The following is a 27,833-nucleotide window of genomic DNA, read 5'->3' on the forward strand; positions in this document are numbered from 1 at the left end:
ATATTAACCAAATCACTGCTACCCATACTTGTGAGATTAGATGTAATGAGCTTAAGAGTGTCTGATTACATGGTGCATTTGTACACAATCTAATCCTCATATTTCATTAAATTAGGGAAATTTCAAAGGTCTCAGTGCTGATTTTGGACTGCTGAAGAGTAAATCATTACTCGTATTCTCAACCTATCATTAACTTTGTTTGCTCTTGTAAAAAGAATCTCAGCATATCTCACATTTTTTAGAGAAGGGTCCTTCATTTCATCACTGAAGCTTAGCTTCCTGGACAGTACTGATGATTGATTATTGAAGGAATGCTCTAAATATGCTTTTTTTTTTTTAAATTACTTGATGAGTCATTTCATTGAGTTCCTTGAATCTTTTTTTAACCGATATGGAGAGCCCAAGATGAAAATCTATAATGTGAATTTTGACTGGTGTTTACTGCCTTCAGATATTCATCTGTACAGGATTTATGAAAGTGTGACTTCACATTGAGCCAATTTAAGGTATATATCGAATATTTTGTTTTTCATATTTGATCCTCAAAGACTATGACGTATGCGTTGCTGTAGAATAGGACAGCATAAAAATGGTTTTAATGTCAAAACCATGAAGTGTTCAAACCAGAACATCTTAATGGTGCATACTTCACATAATAATCCAGTAAATCTTTTACTGATGTTTGTTAACATGAGCGGCAGTGTTTAGGTCTTCCTGTCATCTGTCCAAACATGTAAGCTACTAAAGACTGAAAAAGAACATTTACAAATTAACAATGCTAAAAATATGGCCAAATACAGTACTTTCCTGTAGATGACCCCTGAGATGACATGCTGGCCTTTTACCTGACTGTGGCAGCTCTCTGACTGTGCTTGGATGTTTTTGGAGTGATTTAGTGTAGAGAGGGAGGCAGAATGCAGTAAGTCTCCTTCTCAAGACTGAGCAGCATCTTTTGTAATGTTATAAAATCACAGAAACCTTGATTTTGTATTTGGTCCACCTCTTTGCAACTTCTTGCATCCTGCAACCGGCTAACCTGATTTACCTGCTGTCTGCAGCTCAGAGCTGCCACCTGCTGTTTACATCAGAAACAGGTAAAGGTTTTAGAGCCTCTGCAGACCTGAGAGACCTGGCCTCATGTTACAGAACATGCCGGACCTCTGTTGAAGCCGGACAAACCACATCTGTGTTCACTTCTCTTATTTTCAGAACAAAAAATATTAATACAATTACCACTTATTAATATTTTTGAGGATTGAGAACAGCAGTTGTGTATTTAGTTGGAACTACGTGGCAAATTGTTGAATAAACAGTTATTTGTTAACTTATAAAACTAACCCTGAAACCAAATTGATTAATTGGCTTTACGAGAGAAGCTTTTCTGCGTAGGCGGCTGCAGGTTTTTCTCTTTTGAACAAGAGTCAAGTTTTGGAGACGCTGCCTCTAGAGGAAATGATCTCATGTCTAACTGCTGGAGACTACACCCCGACAGCGAATCACGTTTTCCAGACCCTTTTTTTTTCTCTCAGTGTGTGCAGGATATGATGGAAACCTTGTTTGCACATTAAGAACTCTGTGTACAGAATACATTATGCAGTAACACTGTCTCTGTATGTGACTTTGTTCCAGGGTGAGTTTTTCAGATTATTAATTTGCTGTAGTTCGCATAAACAGAAACAGTTCTGGCTCCGGCTGCTTCCTCTGAGGCATCTGCTGTGGCTACGTCGTATTAACGGTCAGACTGCTGACTCAAAGAAAGATGGTGCTCATGTGCTTGTGTGGAGATTTTCTTAAAAGTGTTGGAATCATGTGCAGTGCATACTGGGATAGGCCTCAGTATATGGCCTAAACTTGCATCTTCATTATTAAAATACTTGGTACTGGTTTTAGGAAAAGGTCTGCAATTCAGGATTTTCTGTACAACGTGCTGTTCGAGAACGACGGCTGCCCTTCACTGGTTTTGTTTTTGTATTCAGCTCACACAAATTCTGCCTGTGTGTGTTTCAGGAGATGACATGAGCTGCACGGCAGATGGCCAGGTGTACACAAACAAGGACATCTGGAAGCCAGAGCCATGCCGGATCTGCGTTTGCGACAACGGCCAGGTCCTGTGCGATGAAATCCAGTGCGATGATCTGACCAACTGTGAGAAGATATACATCCCAGACGGCGAGTGCTGCCCCGTGTGTCGGACTGACTCATCGACCGGTGGCGGGACAGGAACTTTTGGTGAGCCTGCAGCTGCTCTCTGCGGTTCAGAAAGCCGACAAAAACATGTCTAGGGAGGAAAATGTGCTTTAATTAAATAATCTGGTTGGTAGAAGACACGATGATTCAATCAAAGACCGTCTCAGATCTTTATCATGCTTTAATATAAACGTAATCCTAAAGGGAGGGTAAGGAATGATGTCCAAAGGAACCAAAGGAACAGTTCAAAACTGTTAGAAATCAAAGCAATAGCAGCAGATTGTTTCTTTAGGTTTGACAGGCTTCCAATTAAACAGAAACGATGTAGGAATTACTGCTGCTGTCAGGCCGCTGCACATCAGTAGCCTCACATTAAGAGTAAGTGACAGCTGATTAATTGTATTAGTTGACTATTTTGCTTTTGACTGGCCTGCATTTTTTTTTTACCCCATAATGATAAATGAATCTCACAGAAGCTGTTTCAGCATATCCTGCCTACTGACCTATTACACTGAGGATTTCTGTGCACATTCCTGACATGTTCAAATATTTTGTGCTTCCTCCTATAGGTGGGGATAAAATTTATAAGGTAGGCCAGTTTTTTGATGCTTTATTTTCTGCTTGCTGGCAATATCACTGTCACAGACTGAGTCTGAAAGTTCATGTCATCTCTGTTTGCTCAGGGTCAGAAGGGAGAACCTGGAGATGTTCCAATTGTGAGTGTTTCCTGCATTAAAACTGATAACTTGAAGCACAAAAATGGAGCATAACCTAACTGAAGTATTCAATGATTTCCCTGCAGGTGACTGGGATCAGAGGCCGCCCCGGACCTATGGTGAGCACGAGGATTTTTTCCTTTACCTGCAGGATTTTCTGAATTTTTCATCCACCACAGCTGTCACTAGATGGCATGAGAGGACAGCCGCATCCTGCATAACTTCACCTTAAAAGGACGCCTGCACAGCAGGATGGTCCTCCAGTCTGCCGGGTCGCTGTGGCATTTCAAGCTGTACCACGTGTGCACGTTGTTTTGATGTTACTGCAGCAGTGTCAGGGGCAGCTTTATTTATTCATTCTTGTTGTCTGCTCCAACAGGGACCTCCCGGCTCACCAGGACAAAGAGGACCACATGGACCCAAAGGAAGGCCTGTAGGTCACATCAGCAAGTATTGACAGACAATAAGAACACTCTATATATATATATATATATATATATATACACACACACACACACACAGTTAGGATGGCAGGAAATCTGACCCATTCTGTTACCAGTCACGTCCTTCTTCCCACTATTTTCTGGCTGGAGTTTTAGAGAACATGTGGGTGTGCACAATATGACAAACCACAGCAGTATTTATTAACTTCATCAAGGCAACACCATCATTTTATTATATCCTCCTCTATTCCTACCCTCTACTTTCTCTATTAGACTACAGCAACTCTAACAACATTAATCATCCTCCATCATGTGCAGGCTGTAAATATAGACATCATGTCTGTATTATCCATTTGAAACGTGACATTCGGGCTTTTTGATTACCAGGGTCATGAGAATGGGTCCTTACTACTCAAATTAAAAACCATTCGCTCCAAAGGACAAGCGACTAAGGGTCCAAATGTAATGCAATGTGGAAAGTTTATGTATAATGTGCTTAGCAAGCAGAGATGTGGCAGCGTGATGAATGAATGTGCTCCTCTTGGTGGAGTTTCAGTGGAGTTGAGGGCAGCATTTTGCTGGTGATTTATTAGTAACATAACCAATGGTTTTCATACCGCACACACTTTACAGCTCATAGTTCATAAACAAATGAAAATCAAGATTAAGTCCTTTTTTTTTTTTATTGAACTCAGTGAATGTTCAACGATAACTTCTGGCTTTATTGACTAATTGGCTGAAGTTTATTTCAGTCTTTACAATAAAATCTGAATAGGAGCTGAAACCCACTGCTGGTAGGAATAAATCAATGTCAAAGTGAAGGTAGTTATAAAAATAAGTTCTAAATAGTTTATCAAACTCTCTCCTTTTCTCTCCAGGGAACACGGGGTCCTCAGGGTTACGATGGCGAGCCTGGCGTACCGGGTCAGCCTGGAGAACCAGGACCTCCAGGACATCCATCACACCCAGGGGTGAGCTACTCATCAGAAACACTAGAGTTTAAACTGCAGTCATCCACATCAAGACTTACATGGTGAGCTAACTTGAAGTGCTTTACCTGCAGGGTGTGGGAGCACAGATGGCCGGAGTGACTGATTCCAAAACAGGACCCATGGCCATGTTGAGTGGCTCCAGGGTAAGAGCATGACAGCGAGAATATGGACTAACCTTAACGGGATGTTTCCTTAAATCCCTCGGCTGGAAAGCACAAAACTGAAAGCAACTATTCATCCTAGAAAATTAGGTTTGTTCCCGAGTAGAAAACTTGCAGCTGTGGCAAAGAGCTTCAGCAGCAGTCCAGAGCACGTGTTCTCATTTCTTGTAGTTTCTTTGGAAATTTCTTTTCATTGTGGGTTTGCAGGGCAGTCCTAACACTGTGACCTGCATGAATTAAGATGTGAAAAGATCTGGGTTATACGCATGCCTGTGCATTCAGCTGTGATGAAGGGGAACTGTTTCACAATTCAATGGCTCAATCATACAAAGTTTAAATTCAATAAACCTTGTCTGTGTAGGTTCTCAATCATCCAGGTCATAGCATTAAAAAATAAACCTCATGGAATAGATTTGATCTTTTTTAAGGTTTTAAGTTGTGCATATTTTATTAAGCACGTTTACTGGTCACTGCTGCATTTACAGCAATACTGAACACTCGGAGGTCAGTTCACATACTCTTATCATTTACTTTAGATGGCAGCACTGCAGTGTTCCACTTCTTTCCCAATAATGGGAGAAGACAAGTTAAAACTACTGTTACTTACTTGTGCGTTAAGACGGATTCATGGTGCTGCATGGGGTGAATTTGACTTCTGCTGCACCTACACAGATGGAGAAGGGAAATTTTGGGAACATAGCCAACAAGGAAGCTAATGAAACACCATTATGTCCACTGTGGGTTTTAATTATTATTATTTTTTTAATATAAAGCACCACAGGACAAGAACATACAACTGCCTTCTCTGCAAAAGGAGCAAAGCTAAAACACCAACCAGCAGCTTAAACATGATCAGGAGTAGCAGCTTCAACAAAAATCCACAGTATGCAGACCGCTCTGCAAAGTTTTGCACGGCACCAGTGCAGTGTCATGATGGAGCCTTGCATTATGTACTTCACTTTATAGGCATGCTTCACTGGTCTACTTACTGGTCTACTGGTCTGATGATGTTGATGATGTTTTGCAGACCCGGCAAATAGCCGCACCTCTCTTACTCTCTGTGACAGGAAACTGTAAACTGAGATTTTAACTCTGCAGTGCTTTGCATATGTCTGCATAAACTGACATATAAGCACCCAGAGCAGTGCATAAAGCCATTCTGCACAGGCCTGTGGACGTGAAGACAAGAAGGAAAGAAAGTTGCTGGTGCCATTACTGTTAACATTTGCCACACTAAGCTTAGGTGCATGTGTGTGTGTGTGTGTGTGTGTGTGCGTTTACTTTTCATCAGAATTGAAAATAAATTTCTTGTTCTTCTCTGTTTATTTGCAGCATCACAACAAAAAAAATTCAGTTATCAAAAAATTCAATGAAAGCTACCAATAGTAAATGCCTCCATTAAACTGGATTTTGTTACGACCCTTTTCTGAGTGTTTTTTCTCATTTTTAGACTTGTCAAACTTGTTTCATATGTTTAACTGTTTAGTGAGTTACCAGAAACACCCCTGCTTAAAATTCAGATCCACGGAGGATCCGTGGATTTACAACGAGAAAACAGTGAGCAGAGTCGCTCCGAGTCCTCATGCCAGCAGCGTGTTTTGAGTCTAGTGAGCTGCAAGTTACTGTTTCAGGACCTCGTCCCCGGTCTCCTGTTTTCCCACAGTGCATCCCGCTGCTTTCATTTCATCAGCATCAGCACCTCCTGTCTCCTCCTCCTCCTCCTCCTCCGTGGGCGCATCCGCTGCTTCTGCAGCCGTGTTTTTGTGCCCTTTGCCGGGCTGCGCCTCACTCTCTTGAATGTTTAAAATCCTGTAAGGCACCCTGCCTCGGGTTGTCTCCGGTCCCTTCTCGCACCAAGCTCGGTAGGTGTTCACCACCGCTTCCCGGGAACAGCCCACGAGCTTTGCCGTCTCGGAAACGCTCACGCCCATTTGTCTGGCCATTACAATCTGGCCCTTATCAAACTCGCTCACTTCTACACACGAGTCCATTTTCCCGCCTCCAGTACGCTCACCGTTCAGCCTGATGAGCCCCAGACCTCCACCTTCTTTGCTCACTTCGTCAGTAACGGTTTCAGGGTAGAACTTCCATCCTCCCGGAGGGTCCCAAACCCGCGTGGGTGCAGCTGGAGCAAACAGGAAGTCAGTCGCCGGGAATCTCGTTCACGCATGCGCTCTGTGAATGGTCCGCTCCTCTCGTTTAAAAAAAAAAAAAAAAAAAAAAAAAAAGCATATTTCATTTCCCCAAATTTTTAGAAACCTTTTAAGATGAAGCCCTTTTCTGGGATACAAGTTATAATTTATTATTATCTTATGTACTTATTTGAATCATCATAAAATTTGTTATTTCTGTTTATTTATTTACAGATGTTTGCATGTTTAAATCCTGAACCTTTGTCAGTCTGTTTGAATGAATGTGAAAAAATAAAATAACCCTCAGTGCTGCTCCCACAACCACACACTAACCCTAACCCTAATACAACTTTGTGATAAAGTTTTACATATTTTAATGTTTCGTGAACTATAAATGAAGCATAACATTCATTGAAAAAAAAATTAAATAACTTTATTATGTTATTATTTTATTTTATTTCAAAAATGTTTAATATATCACTAACGTGTTTGTTGTGTTTAACTTCATTTTTCTTGCTGTAACAAAAAAAAAGAAAAAAAATCAAATCTGGAATTTTGGCACATTTACCTGCTACTTAGAAAGTTTTTGGTTTTATTTATTTATTTTCTTTTCTTTTGTCATTCAGTTTCTGCTTTACTTTATTAAGTTATATACCATTCTACTTATCAAGCATATTAAGCTATTTTGTTATATTTATCTTGTGTCTAACTTTCCAACTCTGGGATAAATAGATTTGTTAGCTATGTTTTTAAATAAAACACATTTAACTCTTGCTGAATTTCCCTGTAGTCATATCATATTTCATAATGACAACGAAGTAACTGATTTTTTTTCTTTTTTATTAAAACTTCAAAGGCCAAATGTCTCAGAGTCACTTTGAATTATTTCATTTCACTTTCAGTTCAGTTGATCTGATGTCCTGTCTCTTTCAGGGAGAGGCTGGAACAAGAGGAGCTCCGGGGCCGAATGGCTCACCTGTAAGTTTGCAGCATTTTTACTTATTTATTTATTATTTAGTTGTACTTCCTGTTTCGAATGGTTTATCCTTCATTTTAAGGGTCAAGCTGGACCACAAGGACCACCTGGGGATGTTGGTGATCCTGGACATATGGTACTATAACATCATATTTACATGCATTTTATCGGTTCATAAACTTTCATACACTTGATATTATTCACATATTATTTACATTTTGTTTTAAATTTTTTGTTTGTTTTTTGGGAAGCTGTTTGTTTGAGAAAACACCATCTCAGCTTCTGCATATTCGCAGCAGAAATGACCTGAATGCATAATTTTGCTGTTTTCAGAATGATGGATGTTCACATTCTGTCTGTGTTTGTTAGGGTCCACCAGGGCAAAGGGGACCTGAGGGCCCTCCAGGGAAGCCAGGCGAAGATGTAAGTTAGCTTTGAGATGCTTGTCTGTCTTGATATGTGAAACCTTAGAGAAATTAAAACACACGTTATCTCACTTAATTGGGGAAAGTCCTGGTCTTGATGATTACAGTACAAGAGGGCAGGTGAAGAAATGGTCTACCACTATCCTGTTATTTATAAAGGGACTGTTATACTTTGTTGCAAAGGTAGATGTTCACATCAAACATGGTCACAGTTTCAAATAATCAGGTAAGCGTATTTACAAGTAATCCCCATGGGACCAAAAAGCTCATGCTTTAGAATCTAGATATCCTACATGAAGGTCCACAGAAGCCCCAACTATGTGTGTTCAAACCTTCTGTTTGTGAAGTTTGGCGACCCCTCCTCCTCTCTTCCTTTAAGCTAAAGGAAGAGAGGAGGAAGCTAAAACAGCAGTGAAAGAGGATGAACTGAGGATCTGCAGCAATGCCCAGTATGAGTAAATAAGGATCATTTTGAATCATGCAAAGCTACTCTAGTAAAGGACACACGTAAAATAAGGAGTTGGAAATGAGTGAAATGCATCCCCTTGGTTATAAATCTCATACAGTACAATATAAGTATGTTAATACCCAGGAAAAAGGATATTCTACAGTCTAATAATCTGTAAATGTCTTTTCGTCACACAGGGAGAATCAGGCAAAGCAGGAAACACTGGGGAAGTTGGATTCCCCGGATCATCAGTAAGCCTCAACCTATAAAGATTAAATCCCCTGCTTTATTATTGTTATTATTATCAGTAGACATAACTAATAATGCTCTTCCATGGTTTAGGGGCCTAGAGGATTCCCTGGGACACCTGGGCCTCCAGGCCTGAAGGGTCACAGAGTGAGTAATATCAGTTACAAGCAGTTATAAAACAAGCATCAGTGGTATCGTGATTACTTCATTTTGCTTTAAACTCGTTTTTCATTCTTTTTTCTGCATGTTTGCTAAAGAATACAGCCAGTGTACTTAGCCCAGCTCTGCATACACAACATAAATCAGCTTGTGAGTCTTTTTTTTTCCTTTATTAACAGGGCCATGGAGGACCACTGGGGCCAAAAGGTGAAACCGGAGCTGTTGGGTCCAAGGTATAATTGGCACGAAACAGTCGCTCTGTCGGTTTGTGCCTTTGGTTAATTAGATGTTTCCCATTAAACATCTTGTTTTCTGTCTTTTTGCAGGGTGCTACAGGGCCCAGTGGCCCACTGGGAGCACCCGGACCTATGGTAAATGAAGTTATGCTTAAAGTTTCTGTTGCCACGTGCAGATCATACAGTTGATTATTTTTTTAAGCAGACGAGGACACTAAACCTGTATTCGCTTCCCTGTAACTAAAGCTTTCTCACCTTAAACCTGTGCATAAATAAGGAAACAGGTGCAATTGATCACTTTCTGTGCATAACAGGGTCCTGCAGGGATGCCGGGGGAGAGAGGACGCCCTGGACCAGGCGGTATAGCGGTAAGGATAATAATGCCATGCAACAGCAACACCTGCTACCACAGTCTTTTTTTTTATTCTAAGTATTTTTATGTAGAAAATTCATCTATCTTCTAAAATATAGACTTCTACACTCTGTTTAGCCTACTTTATGATTTTTAAACCAAACTGGTTTTTGTCTCTTAGGGTAAGCGTGGTTCTCCTGGTAACGTCGGGAAACCTGGTCCAATGGTAAGTCAGAATACGCTGTTTTACGTTTTAAAAAAAATTACTGTACACCAAAGAGACTAACATGTGATTTTAGACATCAGTATGTGATGTGGAGGTAAATTTGAGAGAAATATAGTTTGGTTTCAATTATCAGTCCTATTTTTAACATATTCTGATGTGTTTCTCCAAATAAAGTACTTTGCTGTTCTTCATTTAAACGTATGTGAACTATCCACGTCAGTAACAGCCCTACAGTCACTTGGGTAGAAAAGTAGACATACTTGAATAGTTGCCGTGCCCTGTTGTACCAGGAGAACCTTCATGTTTGCATATTTTTACACGTGAATGGGGTTATGATGTTACAATAACATCCTACTCTTAATACTCTCTCTTAACAGGGCCCCTTGGGTATTAGTGGCCCATCTGGATATCCAGGTACCCCAGGAATGAAGGTAAGTAACAGAGAATATATCTACTTGCTATTTGAATATTTTTTTTAATGCTGTCAAAGCCAAATATATCACTTTTTTGTGTATATTAATTGTTCTTGGCTATTGTTTTCTGCAGGGACAGCCTGGCCCCACAGGAGTCCGAGGTCCAGAGGGCCCACAGGGACAGAGAGGAGAGACCGGTCACCAGGGCAGAGTTGGACCTGTTGGCCTCGGGGTTAATTTCTTACTTAACCTATACTTGCACATCACACACACTTTAGAAAGTCATAGTTTTTACAGAGTGTCCATTGATGATCTAATTAGGGAATTTTTTGTGTTCACAGGGGCCCATGGGAACAGATGGAGGGCCAGGTTCCAAAGGACCAGTGGTAAGTTCACATTTATTCATTCCAGGCATGTTCTTATTAAGAATAACAATGCAATTAAGTCACAAAAAACCACGTTTAACTTTTTTTCAGGGTAATCTTGGGCCGCAAGGTCCAGGCGGCCATCCTGGACCCAGTGGCCCTCCGGGACCTCAGGGAAGCACTGGTCAGCCGGGTATCAAAGGACAGCTGGTAAGCTGCCTCAAAGTTTGAACTGAATTCTTGCTTTTAATTGCTTGAGTTGTTTTAAATGCTTATGGAACAGTGGGGTATTGCTTAATGTGCAGGAGACTCACATTTTTGCATTTTTGTGTCAAAGGGAGATGTTGGTGTCGGTGGATTTAAAGGAGAAGCTGGACCTAAAGGAGAACCAGTAAGATTCAGATCAAAAAGTTGATGCATTTGTGTATCATAAATCCAGAATTGCCTCTTATTCTGTTTTATGTGTTGATTTCTTAGGGTCCACCTGGATCCCAGGGAGTGATTGGACCTCAGGGTGAGGAAGGAAAGCGAGGACTACGTGGAGACCCTGGCTCTGTTGGCCCTCCTGGTCCTGTTGGTGAAAGAGTAAGCCAGGATTCTGCCTCCTACTCCAACACTGATCCATCAGACAGTTGTTCATCAGGACAGGAGTCAGCTCAGTGATTCAGTCCAGAAAATTATTAGTTTGGGGAAGTTGGGATTAAAAACACATTGAATTCTGTGTTTGAGTTGTCTTTACTACACTGATGCGGTTTAATACAGCTTTATACATGCATTAAATAATCATTTGTTTTTCAGGGATCTCCTGGGAACAGAGGATTCCCTGGTGCAGATGGGCTGCCAGGACCTAAGGTTAGAGTTAGTTACTATTCATGGAAATCACTCTACATGTACTTACATGATTACAGTTGTGCTTTGAACATTTTATTTAATTCTTAACATTTTGTTTAGTACCTCTTAATTTGCTCAAATCAGCAAATTCTATTTTTTGTCTAAAGGGTGCTCAAGGAGATCGTGGAATATCAGGCCCACCAGGACCAAAAGGTTCTCTGGGAGACCTGGGACGTGCAGGAGAACCTGGTCTACCAGGTGCAAGGGTAACACAAGAGTTTGGCATTTTACTTTTGAGCTACAGTATCTCTGAATGGTTATCTATACTGCTCCAGTTTCCTATACTTATATTATAAAAACTTTTCTACAGGGGCTTACTGGCACCCCTGGAGTCCAAGGTGCAGAGGGCAAGTCAGGACCACTGGTAATTCTGAGTGATTGGACATTTCAGTATGTTTGAATCACAGTCACTCTAAGTTTGCTTTAAGATTGTTAAGCATTGGTTTGTGTCATTTTAAGGGTGCCCCAGGTGAAGATGGTCGCCCAGGTCCTACAGGGCCCATTGGAAACAGAGGGCCTGCAGGAACCATGGGAGTGCCAGGCCCCAAGGGCTTCAGTGTAAGGCTGCAGAGTCAATGAAACTGTGTGTTAATAGTCACATCAGTCTGATAATGTCCTGTTCAGTCTCTAATTCAATGCATTTTACTCTCAAAGGGTGACCCAGGAAAGACAGGTGAACAGGGATCTGCAGGAGTGCCAGGTCAAAGAGTGAGTACTATTTCTGAATGTAGACTTCTGCTGTGACTCAAACTGCATACTTCCATACTGCCATCACACACACACACGCTATTACACACTTACGCACCATTTCGAGTGCACGGTTAAAACCACACATTACACTGTGGTATTATTGTTAGCTGATTATGCAGGTTAAATTGTTGCTTGATCTGGTTCGTGCACAAATTTCTGTATTAAATTTAGGATAACACTGCTGTGTCAAAATTTTTATGCTACATAAGAAAACAATGTATATTGGGTACTAGAATAGAATAGAATAGAATGCCTTTATTGTCATTATACAGGATGTACAATGAGATTGGAGGGCCACTCCTGTTCAGTGCCATGTAACAGAAAATCAAACTCTCTAAAATAAAAATATTATAAAAATATTATAATTTAGTATGATCAATATAATCAAGAGATATACAGAAATAAATACTACATGAAAGTACTAAAATAAGTATCTGAACTGATTTATTAGATCTTTCAGGAGCACAGAAGTCATTAGTAATGTGATCAGCCTAAACCCTTAGCAGGCTATTAGGAGATGAAAGAGTGGATCCTCACCAGGTGTGTAACGGGCAGGTTTTCTAAGTGTGACTTTGTCGACAGGGTCCTCCAGGAAAAGATGGAGAAGTTGGGCCTGCAGGACCCCCTGGTCCATCAGTAAGTGTCTGATTACTCTTTTATGACACTATTTGCTAAGCCTTTTTTTTTTGTTGTTGCTGTTGAAAATTATACAGAAATGTTTGTCCTCTCTCAGGGTGTTGCAGGAGACAGAGGAGAGCAGGGACCTCCAGGTGTAAATGGATTCCAGGTGTGTAATTGTTCTTGGCTGGTAGTAAAATAGCAGAAAGGTTTCTAACAGTTCACAGAGTTGGATAATGGTGGTTCAAAAATGATTTCAAATAACCTGAAAGTTATCGTCTTTTGCTTTTTTAGGGTTTGCCTGGAAATCAAGGGCCTCCTGGAGAGTCTGGAAAACCAGGTGACCAAGTGAGTCAAACAAAAACTATGAAAGCAGTTTTGAGTTACTTCACATACTATATTTAGTGTTGCAAAAAGTTTTGGATGAATTTAAATGTTATATTTTTTTGGACTCAACATAGAATACAACTCTTTCTTTCAGGGTATTCCCGGAGAGCTGGGTCCCGTGGGTCAGATTGGACCTCGGGTAGGTGAACTGCATTGATTTCAATCAGTCCAAGGTGGAGTTTGGCAGCTCTTTGCTCCCCACAGAGTTCACAGGAATAAGAAGAAATGGTGGAGTTTGAACATCCGAGACTCAACTGTTCTTATCTATTTTCTAGGGAGAGCGTGGAATTCCTGGGGAGAGAGGAGAACTGGGCCCAACTGGTCTGCAGGGACCTAAAGGAATTCCTGGTGCACCTGGTCCAGATGGGCCAAAGGTACTGTTACACAGCGCTGACCAACATGTACATCAAAAGTGTGGAGCGATTTTGGCCAATTCATACTAACCTTGATGTTTGTCACTGAAGGGTAGCCCTGGTCCCACCGGTGCTCTAGGTGATCTGGGTCCTCCAGGTCTTCAGGGAATGCCAGGAGAGAGGGGCATCTCTGGTCCTCCTGGGCCCAAAGGTGAAAGAGTAAGTCTGTCATCATCTTTGCAAAAATCTTAGTAATCTTTGGAATGTTCTGAGTCTTAGTTTCTTCATTAGTACATTTCTCTTCAAACTGATTCCACCTCTTTTCATTTATTGTCTTTGTTCAGGGAGCAATTGGTGAGAAAGGATCTGAAGGTACACCCGGAAATGATGGCGCAAGAGTGAGCAAAGCATCTTTGTCTTGCTGCAAACATATTTACTCTCAACTCACTTGTGAACAAAGAAGTTTGGAAAGCTTTGTGATAAACCAAAACTAATGCTGTATCTGTACAAGTTTAATGTCCCTGCTTGCTGAAAGAAGGCTGTCTGTTGACGTGACTGCACAAGTGACTGTTAATGATGAGTGATGGTGTTCAGCAAAGATCATCAAACATGTTTCTTTACTGTCAACAGGGAGCTCCAGGTCCCGTTGGCCCACTAGGATCTGCTGGACCCAGCGGTGAGAAGGTAGAGTCTTTATCAAACACACATAAAGCACCCAAGCACTTCAAGGTTCTGATGGCAGGAGTAGGCCCATTGTTCTGTGAAGGACACTCTTTGCCTCATCCTGCTTTTACACATATAAAAATACTACATGCTCAATGAAGAGTTGTTCAAATTATTGCTGTAAACTTGTGGTTTCTTTACAGGGAGAACCTGGACCCAAAGGACCAGCTGGACCTCCAGGATCCAGAGGAATCCCTGTGGGTAGACCTCACCGGTGTTTTAATCTTGCACACTGAGTATAAGTTTATTGTGTTAAAATATATCAGGTCATTACAAAGTTATACAAACATTTATCTTGTGCTGCAGGGGTCAAGAGGTGACCCTGGCCCCATTGGTGCTGTTGGATTTTCCGGACCCCCTGTAAGTACACTGAAACACTTTCCTAAATATATGTGTCTTTGAAACTGCTGCAAGAGGTAAGGGAGGAAAAAATATCTGTTACCTACACCTCACAGGGTCCTGATGGCCAACCTGGAGTGAAGGGAGAGCCTGGAGAGCAAGGCCAGAAAGGAGATGCAGGGTCTCCTGGACCACAGGGCTTGGCTGGTGCTCACGGACCTCCTGTGAGTAACTCATCACTATACTTTTAGTTCATCCACTTTGGATAAGAGTTTTAGAGACGCCAGCTTTCAACCCCTGCAAGCATGTAGCTGAGAGATTGTGTTCTAATGAAATGTTTGTATATTCTTTAGGGTCCAGTTGGTGTTGCTGGACTGAAAGGAGGAAGAGGAACACAAGGAGCACCGGTAAGATCCATTTATCCTACAGTTTTAAGTCCATTTAAAATCATTATATTATTTTTGGTCACTTTTCTGACACCAGCTTTTGTTATGAAGCAGCAGTATCTGAAGACCTTTCTGTTTGCAGGGCCCCACTGGTTTCCCTGGATCTGCAGGAAGGGTTGGACCCCCTGGCCCACCTGTAAGTACTGCTCTGAGTTTGTATGAACATAAAGTAATTAAAGATAAACGTTCTTTTTTTATATATAAAAAAATGTAAAATTGTAAGGGTTACAAATGTCAAACCATTAAAAATGACAAATAATTGCCTGCTTTTGTCACCTTTGCAATTAAATTGCTGTTCTGAAATTGGTTTTGAAGCAAAGCAAATGTCGACACAATAAAAAAAAAAGTAAAATTCTTACTTTTTACCTCATAACTAACTTTAGCATAAAAAACAGATGCTGTTTATAAATAAGTAAAAGTAAAGCCTTCAGGCTCCTTCCCTGCCATTTAAAAATGACACCATCATTGATTCATTAAGCAGTGCTGTGTGTCTAACAGATAACAGACTTATCAGCCCTGTGGACCCGTAATCAGTCATGCATCTACTGTGTTATACACATTGTACTGAGCCCCCGAAAGAAAAAAAATGTACGCTAAAGCCTCACTATTCTTTTTTGTGATTAATTATTTAATATTATCTGCATGAAAAGAAAAAAGAAAGGCCAGAAAAAGATGACACAAGTGTCAGCAGGATATGATACACAGACATTTTCCACCTCCCCTCCCAAATCCACACACACCAACACATGGTGGAGAAACCTTTGTTTTTCTCAGATGGCCCTACTGACAATGATAAAGTAAATCAAGGGTCACACATTGGACAACTGAATTGAAACATGACACACACGGTGGCTTAACAGAATGATTTTGGTAGATATAACAGAATGCCTTCAGTACCGGGATGGTGACTGACAAAAATTAAATGCTGCGTTTATCTTTCACTTACTTCACTGAATTAAGATAATATGACAATTATTTACAGTTTATCAAACACAGTGTACAAGAATGAATTTTCTGTAATGTTTTACTCTTGAGATTCTAGCTACTGTAACTGTAAGGTGTAATCAATCATAGAAAAAACATAAAAAAAAGACTGTTCACATGCATAAAGCATCTTCTTTTGAAAAGGTGATTGAGAGATTTCTCTGTTTCCATGTATAAGATTTTTTTCTTTTTAACTTTCAGTAGAAGACAACCCAAAAAACAAACAATTTGTACACTTGGTGGTTTTCAGCGACCATTTGGAACAAAGATAAACACTTAAAAAAATCCTTTTACACATATTGGTGCAACATGTCACATGGAAGAGTTCATTTAAACATGCTTTCAAACACAAACATATATGTTATGACTGTAACTCATCTTATCAGGGTCCAATCGGAGAAGCCGGACCTCTGGGAGCTCCAGGAAAAGAAGGTCCTCCTGGACTCCGTGGAGATCATGGACCTCCTGGAAAACAAGGAGAACGTGGACCTCCAGGACCACCAGGTAGCCTAGGAGACAAAGGGGACCCTGGAGAGGATGGCCCCACGGTAAACTCATATTATTTTGTGTAGTTTTACACAATTTTAATTCATCTAAAGACTTGATTTAATGAAAAAAAAAAACATCCCAACACAAGGCTCCTCCTTAACACAAATCAGTTTGTGTGCTTTTTCTTCTATTTGCCTTTAAGAGTATTTCATTTGTTGTTGTCTGCTTTAGGGTCCTAATGGTCCTCCAGGACCAGCTGGAACTACAGGACAGAGAGGCATTGTGGGTCTTCCTGGTCAGAGAGGAGAGCGTGGGCCGCCAGGTCTTCCAGGACCAGCGGTCGGTATCAAACCCTTTTTCTGCTGTGCAACAGTTTCATGTTAATTACTAACTGAAAAGTAGAAACTTGGTTCTCGTGTTTGTTTGGCTGTGTTATGAGCCGTTGGCTTGGTTTTTGCAGGGTCCCCCAGGAAAACAGGGATCCACAGGCGCTTCTGGAGATAAAGGCCCTCCGGGTCCAGTCGGTGTTCCTGGTGCTAATGGACCTCGTGGTGATCCTGGTCCTGAAGTAAGCACATTTTTTAAAGTTATTGTGGTTGTCAAGTTTCACTAGCAACTAGCACCTTTTTTCTTTGTCTGGTCCTCAGGGTCCTGCAGGTTCGGATGGCCCACCAGGAAAGGATGGTGTTCTTGGACAAAGGGTAAGATGCAGACCATCCAGTAATTACTCATATTAATCTGGACTAAGGTTGCCTGGATGTTGCACTTACATTTAAATGCCTCTCCAAGTATTCGGTTGAACCTGAAGGGATAAAACTCTCTTCTTAGATGGTATAGAGAAGGGTATGGGTAAACTGAGGCCACGGCAGATTGAAAGATCTTGTACATCAGTTTGGAATGCACAGATGTGGTTTACCTGTTTCCAGAGCTGCTGAGTTTTCACACAAAATACTCTCCATCGTAGGGAAAGGTTTTGAAGCATCTGTGTATTGTTTTCTGATGACTTGGAGCCTGAGGAGATACTGGCAGTCCAAGAATGGACTGTTGAGACAGGCAGAATATTATCATTTGAAAAGAAGTCCTATAAACAGTTTGATAGACTGGGCTGAACCTGAAGTCATGCATAGAAAAAAACCTCTTCATTGAAGGACTGAATATAAAAGAGTGTGGCTGCACTATTAGTTAACTATTGGAAAACAGAGAAAATAATCAGCTTTTTTCAGCTTGGGCCACAAGATGCAGGGAGGTGCCCAATTTACTGTTTAATAGGAATGGACATGAATGTCTATTTGTTTTGCACTTTGTTCCTTCAGAAAGAGTAATTTGCTTAATTGGGTGCAATGCTGTTTTTTAATGTGTCTACTACAAGTGGTATTTGCAACCAGGGCCATTTGTGAATGTGGTGATGATGAGTGCTGCACTTTGGTGAGCAAAGTGAGATGAGATTTGGTCATTTGTTTGTGGTTTTTTTTTTTTTAAATTATAAATAAAACTTTTTAATTAGAACAAAAGAAAAAATAAACACATTGCATTGCATAAGGCTAACACTTGTTAAATGTTTATATTTCCAGGGAGACCGAGGAGATCCTGGTCCAGAGGGCTTGGTTGGTCCTCAGGGACGTCCTGGACCTCCTGGTCCCGTCGGTGCCCCGGGCGATGCTGGAAAGAGAGGAGAGCCTGTAAGTGGTTTTCTTTTTTTTTTTTCTCTCCCCTTGTGCTCTCTGTGTTTGTTTGCCTCTCTGTTCATCTGCAGGATGTATTAACAGATGTACTGAAGGGCACTTGAGGACATTCTGGAGGCAGATTTGATTGAAACCGTTAATAGTAACTGAATGATGTGTTTGAGTACCAGAAGACTGGATAGTCTCTCTGTGTTGGCAGAGGTCTGTGTTCCCTGAGGGCCTTCTAATTATTTTGCTCATTTGCAGGGCTCAAGAGGACCGCCTGGACCACCTGGCTCAGCTGGAAAAAGAGGATTAGTGGTGAGTCTTCAACTTGTGGTTAAGTGATCTGTTTTATGAAAGAAAATTACCTTTTCTGAAAGATTTCAATGAACATTTCTTTGGATGTCAGTGCAGAACAGCAGAAAAAGCCATCTTCATCATTTCAGGACAGTAATTATGAAATGCATGAAATCTTTTTAAACTCAGGGACCCCAAGGACCAAGGGGAGATAAAGGTGACCTGGGCGATCATGGAGAGAGAGGCCAGAAGGGACACAGAGGCTTCACTGGTTTACAGGGTCTCCCTGGACCTCCAGTAAGTGAAAATGATCATATTGACTTGGATGACTTTCCGAACCCGCTGCATACATTGCAGTGGAGCATACCTCTGTTATTCCACTGTGACGACCATCCTCTGAAATGCAAAATGCAAATCAGGCAGTGATCAAAAGGTTCTTTAATGTTTTATTTTAACATAATTCTCTTTAATTTTAATGCAGAGATTCTAAACGAGCGCAGGTTCATTTCATTTTTCTGCTAACAATGCTGTTTCACCTTGTAGGTGCACTCACAGTCCACCTTAAATATTCAGCACTATGTTAAGCAGGCTTTCAACATAACGGCTCTTTCAGTATTCGTTTTTCAGGTTTGTGATGGTTTGAAAGGACAAATCTGAGGTCTAAATAACTCAGACGACATTGCTGAAGTCATGCCGGGTGTAGATTAGTTAAAGATTTTCCTAAAGGGCCGAACTCAAGATCACCAAAACCTCACATGAGATTCAGAAAAAAATACGTTTTTAAGGTTGTTTAAATTTTGTCAAACAAAACCGGATCATTGTCTAAAGACATGCTTAAAAAAAATGTGAACTTATCATTAAAAGTTCAATCAGCTCCATGTGGGTGGTGATAAGTGAGAACAAAAAAACACAACATCACTGCGTAATCTTAATTTACAGGTTAGGTGTCTGATCTAAAGCAGGATACGTTATTGGCAGACCACCAATCACAGGGCTGACACAAGAACTATACAGGCACCATTTAATCAAACTTTGTGTTCATCAAGCTCAAGCGCACCAGAAAGAATAATAAATATTGACTTCTTGCTTTTAGGGCACAACTGGTGAGCAGGGAGCTCCAGGAATCGTTGGACCCGGTGGCCCGAGGGTAATTACCACAGGTTCATTCGTTTTAGGAGGAGAACACCCTTTCATGTTTAAAGATAATCATATTCATACCAGCCACAACTCTGGAATTAATTTCTGATTATATTTGATGCGAATGGCTCTTTAAAACATTATGTTTCAGGGACCTCCTGGACCTATTGGGCCTCCTGGAAAGGAAGGATACATAGGACTGCCTGGGCCAATGGGACCTCCAGGAACTCGTGGGATCACTGGAGAAGTTGGACCAGAGGTATTGTCTGTTTATGCAGTAAAAAGTGCAGAGCTCATAAAAAGAAGCCAGATGAGACTGTTCATTTTGAGACATAGGGAAAGGGGGATGGTTCAAAGTGTTTTATTCTCAAATTTTGATGTGTAAACAAACCCCCCAAATAGAACAGGCTATACACTACTATTCAAAAATCCACAGGGACCTCCAGGAGAACCTGGACCCCCTGGTCCTCCAGGCCCTCCAGGACGTCCCATGGCGGCCGTGGACGACCTCTTCGGCGGCCCCCAGGATTACGACTCTGGGCCGCCTCCTCCTGAGTTCAGCGAGGACGAGGCTCTGCCCAACAGCAACGCCTCCACCATAGTGCCCGTCGACCCCGGCGTTCAGGCCACCCTGAAAGCCCTCAAGAGCCAGATCGACAGCATGAAGAGCCCAGACGGCAGCAAGAAACATCCTGCCAGGACCTGCGATGACCTGAAGAGGTGCTACCCCATGAAGAAGAGCGGTGAGTGAGAGGCGGCTCAGTCCCACAGATTTGATTTTGTTGAGCAAAACAGAATAAGAGTGTTTTCCCCAAACTCACCATGCATTGAGCAGAAACTGCAGGATGCATGTACACAGAATAAGAGAGAAGGGTCTCATAGGGTACATCTTTGTCCAAGAGTTTGTCTTATCTAATGTTCCCCTGCACCAGCATGCTGCCTATTTGCAAGGCAGATACAGACTGAAACTTGTCAGACTGCTTTTTAGTTAACATAAATAAATAAGGAAACACAAAAATCTTCAAATATAAGAGTGAAATGTATATTTTACTCAAATTATTTTAGTAGTTGGCTAAAAGCAGACTATCACCCTAAAACCTAGAAGAAATGAGATGAATATGTGCCTATGTGTACTCAGGAAGAAACACACGTGGCTTTAAGTACCAATCGTTAGCCCCAGGGGTCGATCCATGCAGACAGAAATAGACTTTTACGGCATCCCTACTTCTCAGAGTGGGTTTCTTTTTTTTCTTTTTTTTGAGTGTCTCCATTTTGTGATGTAGGTGAGTACTGGGTGGATCCAAACCAAGGCAGTGCAGAGGATGCCATTCAAGTGCACTGCAACATGGACAGCGGAGAGACCTGCATCTCCGCCAACCCGTCCAGCATACCTCGTAAAGTGTGGTGGACCTCTTCCAGGAACAAACCTGTGTGGTTTGGAGCTGACATCAACAGTGGAACACATGTGAGCAATTACACACTAATCATGAATGTGTGAAATAGAGAGAGAAAGAGAGCATTTTACATCTTTTTACAATCCAGCACATCTGGATTAACTTGCTGTATGTATATATATTTGTGTTTCTAGTTTGCTTATGGCAACAAAGATCAGCCAGGAAACACTGTCGCAGTGCAGATGACCTTCATCCGCCTGCTGTCCAAAGAGGCTTCCCAGACCATCACTTACCACTGTAAGAACTCCGTGGGCTACATGGACGACAAGACGGGCAACTTGAAGAAAGCTGTGATCCTCAAAGGCTCCAATGACCTGGAGCTCAAAGCAGAGGGAAACAACCGGTTCAGATACACAGTGGTGGAGGACTCCTGCTCAGTAAGTCCAGTGTTTCAGCTCTTTATTTTTAACACATGCCTTCAAAAAAACTGAAATCAGAGGTGAGTCAGGTTCACTCTGCTCATGACGCCCATGTGAGGCTTCAAAACCACAGTCTACAAACCACCTGGTTAAGTCACGGTGCATGTATCCATCTTTTAAAGTCTATGCACTGATATTTTTTTTATTAAGTGTGCCTTGTGAAAGTGGTGACATATTTCTATGGTGCTTTTAGCTTATTTTGATTTAATGATCCCCAACGTTACTGCTGTGGTCGAGTCTTTCTTGCCCACATAAGCAATGTTTAATGGTCCAGCACTCAGGGCCAAACAGCTGGACAGACACAGACGGTAACTACATGGTGACCACAGTGGGACATTTAGTAGCTACAGGGACAGATGTTTCACTGCAGTGTCGGCGAAGATGAAAATGGAGCAGCGAGTTAATAATGGACAGGTCTTAATCAGTCAGATCGTAAAGATGCTCCGTGTCTGCTGCGTGTGAAAACAGGCAGCAGGTTTCTAGATTCTACCGGGGCGAACGCTAATTTAGTTGAGCAGCAGGTCGGTGTGTTAAACCATTAAAATCTATTGTAATTCTGTTACTGTTTTTCTTTTTTGCCTTGAAATAGCGATCCCAAATTTTTTCCCTCCAAATTTAAAGTCATTAAAGACTCAATATTGGTCATTTATTGGTTCATTTACTCACTAAAGTGCCATGGCTGCCACAGCTGGCTGTCTTCCTGTGAGTTTTGGCATCTGCGTCACATCATCACTGGACTGTAACATGAACCTTTTACTTCGACTACAGAGCTTTACAAATTTAAAAATTAAAAAAAAAAAGAAAAAACAAATACTTTAGAAATCTGTTAAAAATGTGTTTAAAACTTTTTTTGGTAAAACTGAAAATTAATGGATACCAACCATAATTATATTTTAGCATTAAAAATATAATTTTGATTCAAAAATTATATTTTTAATGATTAATATTGGAGGATTCATCAGTGCAGAGACATAAAAGATGATTTTTGTAATTTACTAATACTCTTACTTTAGGGCAGCTGTGGCTGTGCCTTACATTGGGCAGTGGTCTAATAAATGCAAGCACTGTATTTCTAAAATACTGTAAACTATACATGGAAACTGAGCTGTCTGGAATTACGGTGACTTAAATCCAGGCAGAAAATACGATACATGAATTCAAAGAAAAAAGATGTGTGAGACTGTGAGGTTTCCATGTTTATAGTAGTGAGGGAACAAACTGATACATCAGGGGAATAAGATGCATTTCAGTATTTGGAGATGCAGATGCAACAGTTTTCATGAGGATCAATTTGTAGCTGATTTTTGCCCGTTTTCTGGGATTTCCTGGTTTGGCTTTAAGACAAATGCTGAGTTTCGCTCAGAAATAGTGCAAACGTCTTGCTCTTCATATAATAGTGCAAAAGTCTTGCTCTTCACTGATGAACCTGTGTCTTCATCTCATTCACAGCAAGCAAATGGCAACTGGGGGAAGACTGTGTTTGAGTACAGGACACAGAAAACAGCAAGACTTCCTATTGTGGATATTGCCCCTGTGGACATTGGTGGCCGGGATCAAGAGTTCGGCATCGAGATCGGGCCCGTGTGCTTCTTGTAAAGGCGTCAGCAGGGAGGTGTCGAGGAGAACCCCGAGACTGTTGAACTGACAGCTGACACGATCAGCCACGTTGTACATACGAGTAGCGAGGACTATTGTGGCTCTGTGGCAAGATATTTATTGTGCTTTTTGACCCAGTTCAAGACAGCGAAGATTTGTTTTGGAATTCACATGAAAAATTGGTAAAAATCCGACTGGTTCCTCTGTCAGCTTCTGTATGTTTGACTTCAAGCTTTGTGCATTTCGAGGTCCAAAGATGTTACCCTGTAATTTTGCCAAAGAACATAAAAGCTTTAAAGTATCTCTTATGACTGCTGTTCATGAGGCCAGAACATTTCCTCTGAAGCTACGTCATATGTCCCACCACTACTAATTTTTAAAGACTTCTTTATAATTTTTTAACTTCATTGTCTAATGTAAAACATCTTTGTGGTGCTATTGAGGAAACAAATGCAAATACGTATTTTCTCATGACAGTTCCGATGAACTGATGTCTGTATCCACTCACTCTGTACCAAGCACGTAGAACATTAAAGCCGCTTTGAGACTGTGTTCAGTGTTAGCTACCTCGTCAGCGGAACTGAGAAAATGATGACACTATGTGTAAATCCTTTGTTTCACACAGGTGCTGTTTTGTAAGTAGTGTGATCTTTGTGCACTTCTCCCGGCTGCGCGGTGCAGGGCAGGGTTTGGGGAAGCTAATAAAGATCTCTCTGTCAACAATGAGTAGATGAATGAGGTGTCACGTGAGTGGTGTGTGGTGATTTGTAACTTTTTTTTCCCCCCTCCCCTTCAAATACATTTATGGTACAGTTAAAAAAAAAAGTAGCACAGAATATTCTATTTTTATGCATGTCAGCTCCCCCTTTGCAGTATCCTGGACTTATATGCTCTTGAAATTCTTTTTTTATACTCGGGTTTTATAGAATAAGGCGGCTGTGAGTGCCTGTTTGCTTTGTATTCTTTTCTTTTTAAAATTTTTTTTTGCTATGCAACAAATTAAACTAAATGCTTGTTAATCCCCCTAAGCTCTTGTCATATTAATTCAGGTATAGTTAGGCCCTTTAAGTTGGCCATTTTTGCACCTAAATTAATTTTTAGTTTAATTTACTTGACAGCATTTCATACAGTGTTTCCTTTGTTAACAGTTCCTTGTACATTTTTTCCTGTGCTTTCAAGTAACTCCCTTGTGACCATTTGGTTTAAATTTGAGTATATTTATTATAGATTTGTTAAAATTATGCAAGGCTTGACTGCCTGCAAACACCCCCAAGGCAGGGAGGAGGAGGAAGATGGGGCGGGGGGGTTCCACACTGGAAGCAGATGCGTTTCTTCCTTTGAAAATAAATATTGAAAATACGTCTCTCTGCCTTTTCTTGTTCGAGAAGACTTTATTTGGATCTTTAGAAATTTAGTACCACAGCAGCCTCGAGAGACGTGAAATCTTGGGGTAAAAAAAAAAGGGACAGGGAAAAAAAATTGAGTTTTTTTAGAGCACAACAGAAGAATTAGGACAAAGACTGAGTGAATCACTCTCTCCCTCCCTTTGCTCTGTGGTGATGTACTTCAGCACCGCAGTGGTTTAAAGTAAATGCTAATTATAAAGACAATCTGTTTAGACAGTGCGCCTAATCTGAGCTACTGCACCCACAAAAGGAAAACAATGACACCTTATCTCATAGTTATATCTCATGGGGCATTCACAGAAACTAGCAGTGATATGGCAGCTAACGACCAAACATCCAGGGGCCAGTCCTGAGGTAGAGACAGTCCACTAATGGGAGCAAAGGATATCAGTGACAGGTTGGTGAACACAGTGAAGGGTTACTTGCACAACTGCCTGAAATTTCCACTATCAATCAATTCTTGGCTACAAAGCTAAGTGTGACAAATGGATTGCTTTGTATATAGAAAGGACCTTCCTGTTTCATAATGAGGTAAAAAAATATATAAATATAAAAGGCATTAGGGTAAAGTGTCAGAAAGTAACTCAACACATAAGTTAGACAATTCAAGCAATGAAATTATTTACTTACTTTTCAAATAAGTATTTTATTTTTTGATGCATTTCCCTCTTTGGTTAAAACTCAGTCACACTACAGTAAAAATAGGACAGCAACCTCCTTGCAACCAAAAGGGAAGAAAAAACTGGTGATTGCATTGGATTTTTCCCCACATTCATTGACCAACTACAAATACTTGCAGCAACTGACTGGTCGCCCAGAGGTTGAGCATGCAACACTTTGAACCTCTGGGTGACCATTTTCGATTGCAAGGTAACTGCACAGATTTCCTGGTAGGCAAACAGTCTCCAGAGTATCACAGTCTGACTTGGACTGACTGCAATCACTCCCAGACAGATCGGGTAAGGTTTGCAAATAATTCATAAACACAGATAAAATGATAAAATCAGTCCGAGTCAGTCTGCACAGCTCATCTGCTGCACGTCTCTTTGCAACAGGGTCCTTGATTCAACTGGTTGCCGGTTGCCAGCTGGTTCTATTCTGGTTAGATTGCGGTTTAAAAGTACGGTTGCCAAATGTCATTTTGGAGTTAAATTGCCATCCTGGAGCAACAATTTGTGAAGAAATATGTGTTTTTGTTTCAGATCTGTGAGGTTCTGGCTGGACTCTGAATGTACAGTAAGTAGTTAATGTGTGTATGTTGAAAGCAACGGCAACTTTCAACAATTTATTAGTTAATCACCATATTATTGCATGAAATTGCCAATTTAACTGCAAACTGATGCAGACTGACTCCATCTTATTGCCGTTTTATTGGCATCTTGATGCACCAAAGTCACTTTAAAGATGGCAACTGCCTCCGAGCAGTCGGACCTTGTCCCCGCGTTCGAAGCAATCATTTCAAAGGCAACAACATTGCAAGTTCATTGTACACCATCGTAAGTTTTCATCATGCCACAGTCTCCAACCACCATTTTCCCCAGTCCAAGTAAGGTATCCAATCCTGTAGTTGTCTGTGCACATGTGTGCTTTAGCTGGCAAAAATGGCAGCAAGGACAAACCTTTACTGTTAATTATCAGTAAAACTTTGAATTTGTGGGTGAAAAGCACAAAAACAAGTCACAGTGAAGACTGTAATCTCTCTCTGTAAGTTCTGTTGGGTGTTAAGACCTCTGCTACAAATGTGAAGAAGCACAGTTCCACAATTAAACTCTCTTCAGTTAAAGTTTTCACTCTGAGAAGCGTTAATGAGTTTGGTTCCATGGAGGAGGAGATTTGATCAATATTAGCTTACTATCCAAAGAAAAAGGTGAGAACAATCAATATCATCAGTACAGCAGGCTACATACACACACTGTGGAAAGCTAATAATGCTAACTGCAGCTATCATTCATGCTACCATGTACTTTTCTCAGCATTTAAGCCATATGGACATTAAACTTATTTCTAACAGTTCCATCTTTCTTCATTTTTCCCTTCTGTACGTTTGTATAAGTCGAAGCATTGTTTTGGACCAAAGCTGGTGGCAATCTTACAGTTAGTGTGAATATTTAAACTGAGACAAAAATGCCTACAGCCTAACATTCATTCTGTCACTGGAAGAAAATATTTCAAAAACAAAAGCCACAAATAAATAAAATCACATATGAATTATATAACACGGAAGAATCAGTGGGGAGCAGTTTTTTGCAGTAGGATTTTCTTTAATATCTGTAACAACAAAGTCAATGCAACCAAAAGTGAAATAACAGGAATATTACTGACGAAAGAGCAGAAAATGAAAGGTAAATACTGAAATGGCAACTCAGTCTGGTGAAAATCTGAACAAAACAAAAGGAAAACATCAGTCTGGATTAACTAACTACATAATGTCTGAATTAATGTGGAGTAAAATATGTTAAAAGCTCAAAGGTTTTGTCACAATATAGATTCCATTTATTTTTCCTGCCAGCTTGTGTTTGGCATACAAACAGGAATGTGTCGACAATACAGAATTCAAACGGCGCATACACACACACATACACATATGAAAATTCTGCCACAGAGTGTACCATTGAACAAATTCGACTATTTACATCTCTCACCGCCCGTGCAAGCAAAAGTACTCAAAACTAACTCCTCCATACACATCTTTTTCATTTTTATTACAAAAATAGTTCTTTTCTATAATGGATCTGAGTTTACCTTGAAATATCGAAAACCAATCTAAATGCAAATGCATATAAACCTCAAGATGAAAAGTGTGACATCTTGACTCAACCGTGGAGTGGATTTTGGCACTTCTTCTTCATACAAACGGGTTAAAAGTGCACCTCGAAGGGTTAATCTTCTCAGCATCAGCAGCGGCTGTCTAGCGGGTCCAGAGAGAAGACGGTGCCCTCTAAGGTTAGTCCCATTTTGAACCCCTCCTGGAAGACATGAAGCCACAATGACAGGAGGGATGTTCACCGGCGCCGTCTCTGTGAGATCACATGTGCTGGTTTTTCTGATAAACAGGCAGCGGCTGGAAAACTGAGCTTAAACAACACTGATGCTGCATCATGCTGCATCATGCATTTTAGACCAGATCAGAGACATCAAGCCATGAATCCTAAAGTTAAAACTCCCTTATAGCAGATGAAAGTCAGTGAAGCCTTTTTTACAAATAGTTGTAATGCACCTCCAACATTGTTTATGTGCAAAGCAAAAAAAAAAAAAATCAATATTTTCGTGCTTAAAAAGCACAAATTTGCTCTTGTTAGTCAAAAAAGACAGTCAACCATGAAGAAAGCTGGATTAATTAAGCTGCCACAGATGCACTGGCAGTGTTGGTGGACTGTGTAAATGTGCGAGCGTGCAGCTG

General features: G+C 40.8%; 2 protein-coding genes and 1 long non-coding RNA gene across 6 annotated transcripts in view; 1 reads left to right on the forward strand and 2 right to left on the reverse strand.

Moving 5' to 3' along the window:
• The window catches only part of col5a2a (collagen, type V, alpha 2a), a 45,596-nt gene extending 21,247 nt beyond the window's left edge, over positions 1–24,349 (forward strand). The window contains exons 2-54 of the mRNA XM_030757761.1: positions 2,008–2,229; positions 2,757–2,776; positions 2,871–2,903; positions 2,990–3,022; positions 3,283–3,336; positions 4,225–4,317; positions 4,410–4,481; positions 7,565–7,609; positions 7,690–7,743; positions 7,977–8,030; positions 8,678–8,731; positions 8,823–8,876; positions 9,068–9,121; positions 9,215–9,259; positions 9,439–9,492; positions 9,658–9,702; positions 10,080–10,133; positions 10,249–10,347; positions 10,457–10,501; positions 10,592–10,690; positions 10,818–10,871; positions 10,958–11,065; positions 11,279–11,332; positions 11,479–11,577; positions 11,682–11,735; positions 11,831–11,929; positions 12,026–12,079; positions 12,704–12,757; positions 12,855–12,908; positions 13,034–13,087; positions 13,221–13,265; positions 13,402–13,500; positions 13,591–13,698; positions 13,824–13,877; positions 14,110–14,163; positions 14,346–14,399; positions 14,509–14,562; positions 14,658–14,765; positions 14,895–14,948; positions 15,070–15,123; positions 16,358–16,519; positions 16,692–16,799; positions 16,921–17,028; positions 17,108–17,161; positions 18,032–18,139; positions 18,389–18,442; positions 18,611–18,718; positions 19,515–19,568; positions 19,710–19,817; positions 19,995–20,301; positions 20,842–21,023; positions 21,147–21,389; positions 22,881–24,349. Of these exons, the coding sequence (XP_030613621.1) occupies positions 2,008–2,229; positions 2,757–2,776; positions 2,871–2,903; positions 2,990–3,022; positions 3,283–3,336; positions 4,225–4,317; positions 4,410–4,481; positions 7,565–7,609; positions 7,690–7,743; positions 7,977–8,030; positions 8,678–8,731; positions 8,823–8,876; positions 9,068–9,121; positions 9,215–9,259; positions 9,439–9,492; positions 9,658–9,702; positions 10,080–10,133; positions 10,249–10,347; positions 10,457–10,501; positions 10,592–10,690; positions 10,818–10,871; positions 10,958–11,065; positions 11,279–11,332; positions 11,479–11,577; positions 11,682–11,735; positions 11,831–11,929; positions 12,026–12,079; positions 12,704–12,757; positions 12,855–12,908; positions 13,034–13,087; positions 13,221–13,265; positions 13,402–13,500; positions 13,591–13,698; positions 13,824–13,877; positions 14,110–14,163; positions 14,346–14,399; positions 14,509–14,562; positions 14,658–14,765; positions 14,895–14,948; positions 15,070–15,123; positions 16,358–16,519; positions 16,692–16,799; positions 16,921–17,028; positions 17,108–17,161; positions 18,032–18,139; positions 18,389–18,442; positions 18,611–18,718; positions 19,515–19,568; positions 19,710–19,817; positions 19,995–20,301; positions 20,842–21,023; positions 21,147–21,389; positions 22,881–23,027 (4,394 nt within the window). The 3' untranslated portion in view covers positions 23,028–24,349. The remainder of the gene's footprint in view (positions 1–2,007; positions 2,230–2,756; positions 2,777–2,870; positions 2,904–2,989; positions 3,023–3,282; positions 3,337–4,224; positions 4,318–4,409; positions 4,482–7,564; positions 7,610–7,689; positions 7,744–7,976; positions 8,031–8,677; positions 8,732–8,822; positions 8,877–9,067; positions 9,122–9,214; positions 9,260–9,438; positions 9,493–9,657; positions 9,703–10,079; positions 10,134–10,248; positions 10,348–10,456; positions 10,502–10,591; positions 10,691–10,817; positions 10,872–10,957; positions 11,066–11,278; positions 11,333–11,478; positions 11,578–11,681; positions 11,736–11,830; positions 11,930–12,025; positions 12,080–12,703; positions 12,758–12,854; positions 12,909–13,033; positions 13,088–13,220; positions 13,266–13,401; positions 13,501–13,590; positions 13,699–13,823; positions 13,878–14,109; positions 14,164–14,345; positions 14,400–14,508; positions 14,563–14,657; positions 14,766–14,894; positions 14,949–15,069; positions 15,124–16,357; positions 16,520–16,691; positions 16,800–16,920; positions 17,029–17,107; positions 17,162–18,031; positions 18,140–18,388; positions 18,443–18,610; positions 18,719–19,514; positions 19,569–19,709; positions 19,818–19,994; positions 20,302–20,841; positions 21,024–21,146; positions 21,390–22,880) is intronic.
• On the reverse strand, positions 4,101–6,660 carry LOC115800417 (uncharacterized). Its single transcript, XR_004021673.1, has 3 exons — positions 6,514–6,660; positions 5,107–5,163; positions 4,101–4,726 (listed from the first exon to the last, which is right to left on the reverse strand). It is a non-coding gene; the product is annotated as an uncharacterized LOC115800417 (long non-coding RNA).
• Positions 24,350–26,856: 2,507 nt separating the features above from the next.
• Positions 26,857–27,833, reverse strand: part of gulp1a (GULP PTB domain containing engulfment adaptor 1a) — a 91,802-nt gene continuing 90,825 nt past the window's right edge. For all 4 annotated transcript variants that reach the window (XM_030758606.1, XM_030758604.1, XM_030758603.1 and 1 more), the window contains one exon: positions 26,857–27,399. In XM_030758606.1, coding sequence (XP_030614466.1) covers positions 27,378–27,399 — 22 coding nt within the window. In that variant the 3' untranslated portion in view covers positions 26,857–27,377. The remainder of the gene's footprint in view (positions 27,400–27,833) is intronic.

Source organism: Archocentrus centrarchus, chromosome 21 (assembly GCF_007364275.1).
Source record: "Archocentrus centrarchus isolate MPI-CPG fArcCen1 chromosome 21, fArcCen1, whole genome shotgun sequence".
NCBI classification, from domain to species: domain Eukaryota; kingdom Metazoa; phylum Chordata; class Actinopteri; order Cichliformes; family Cichlidae; genus Archocentrus; species Archocentrus centrarchus.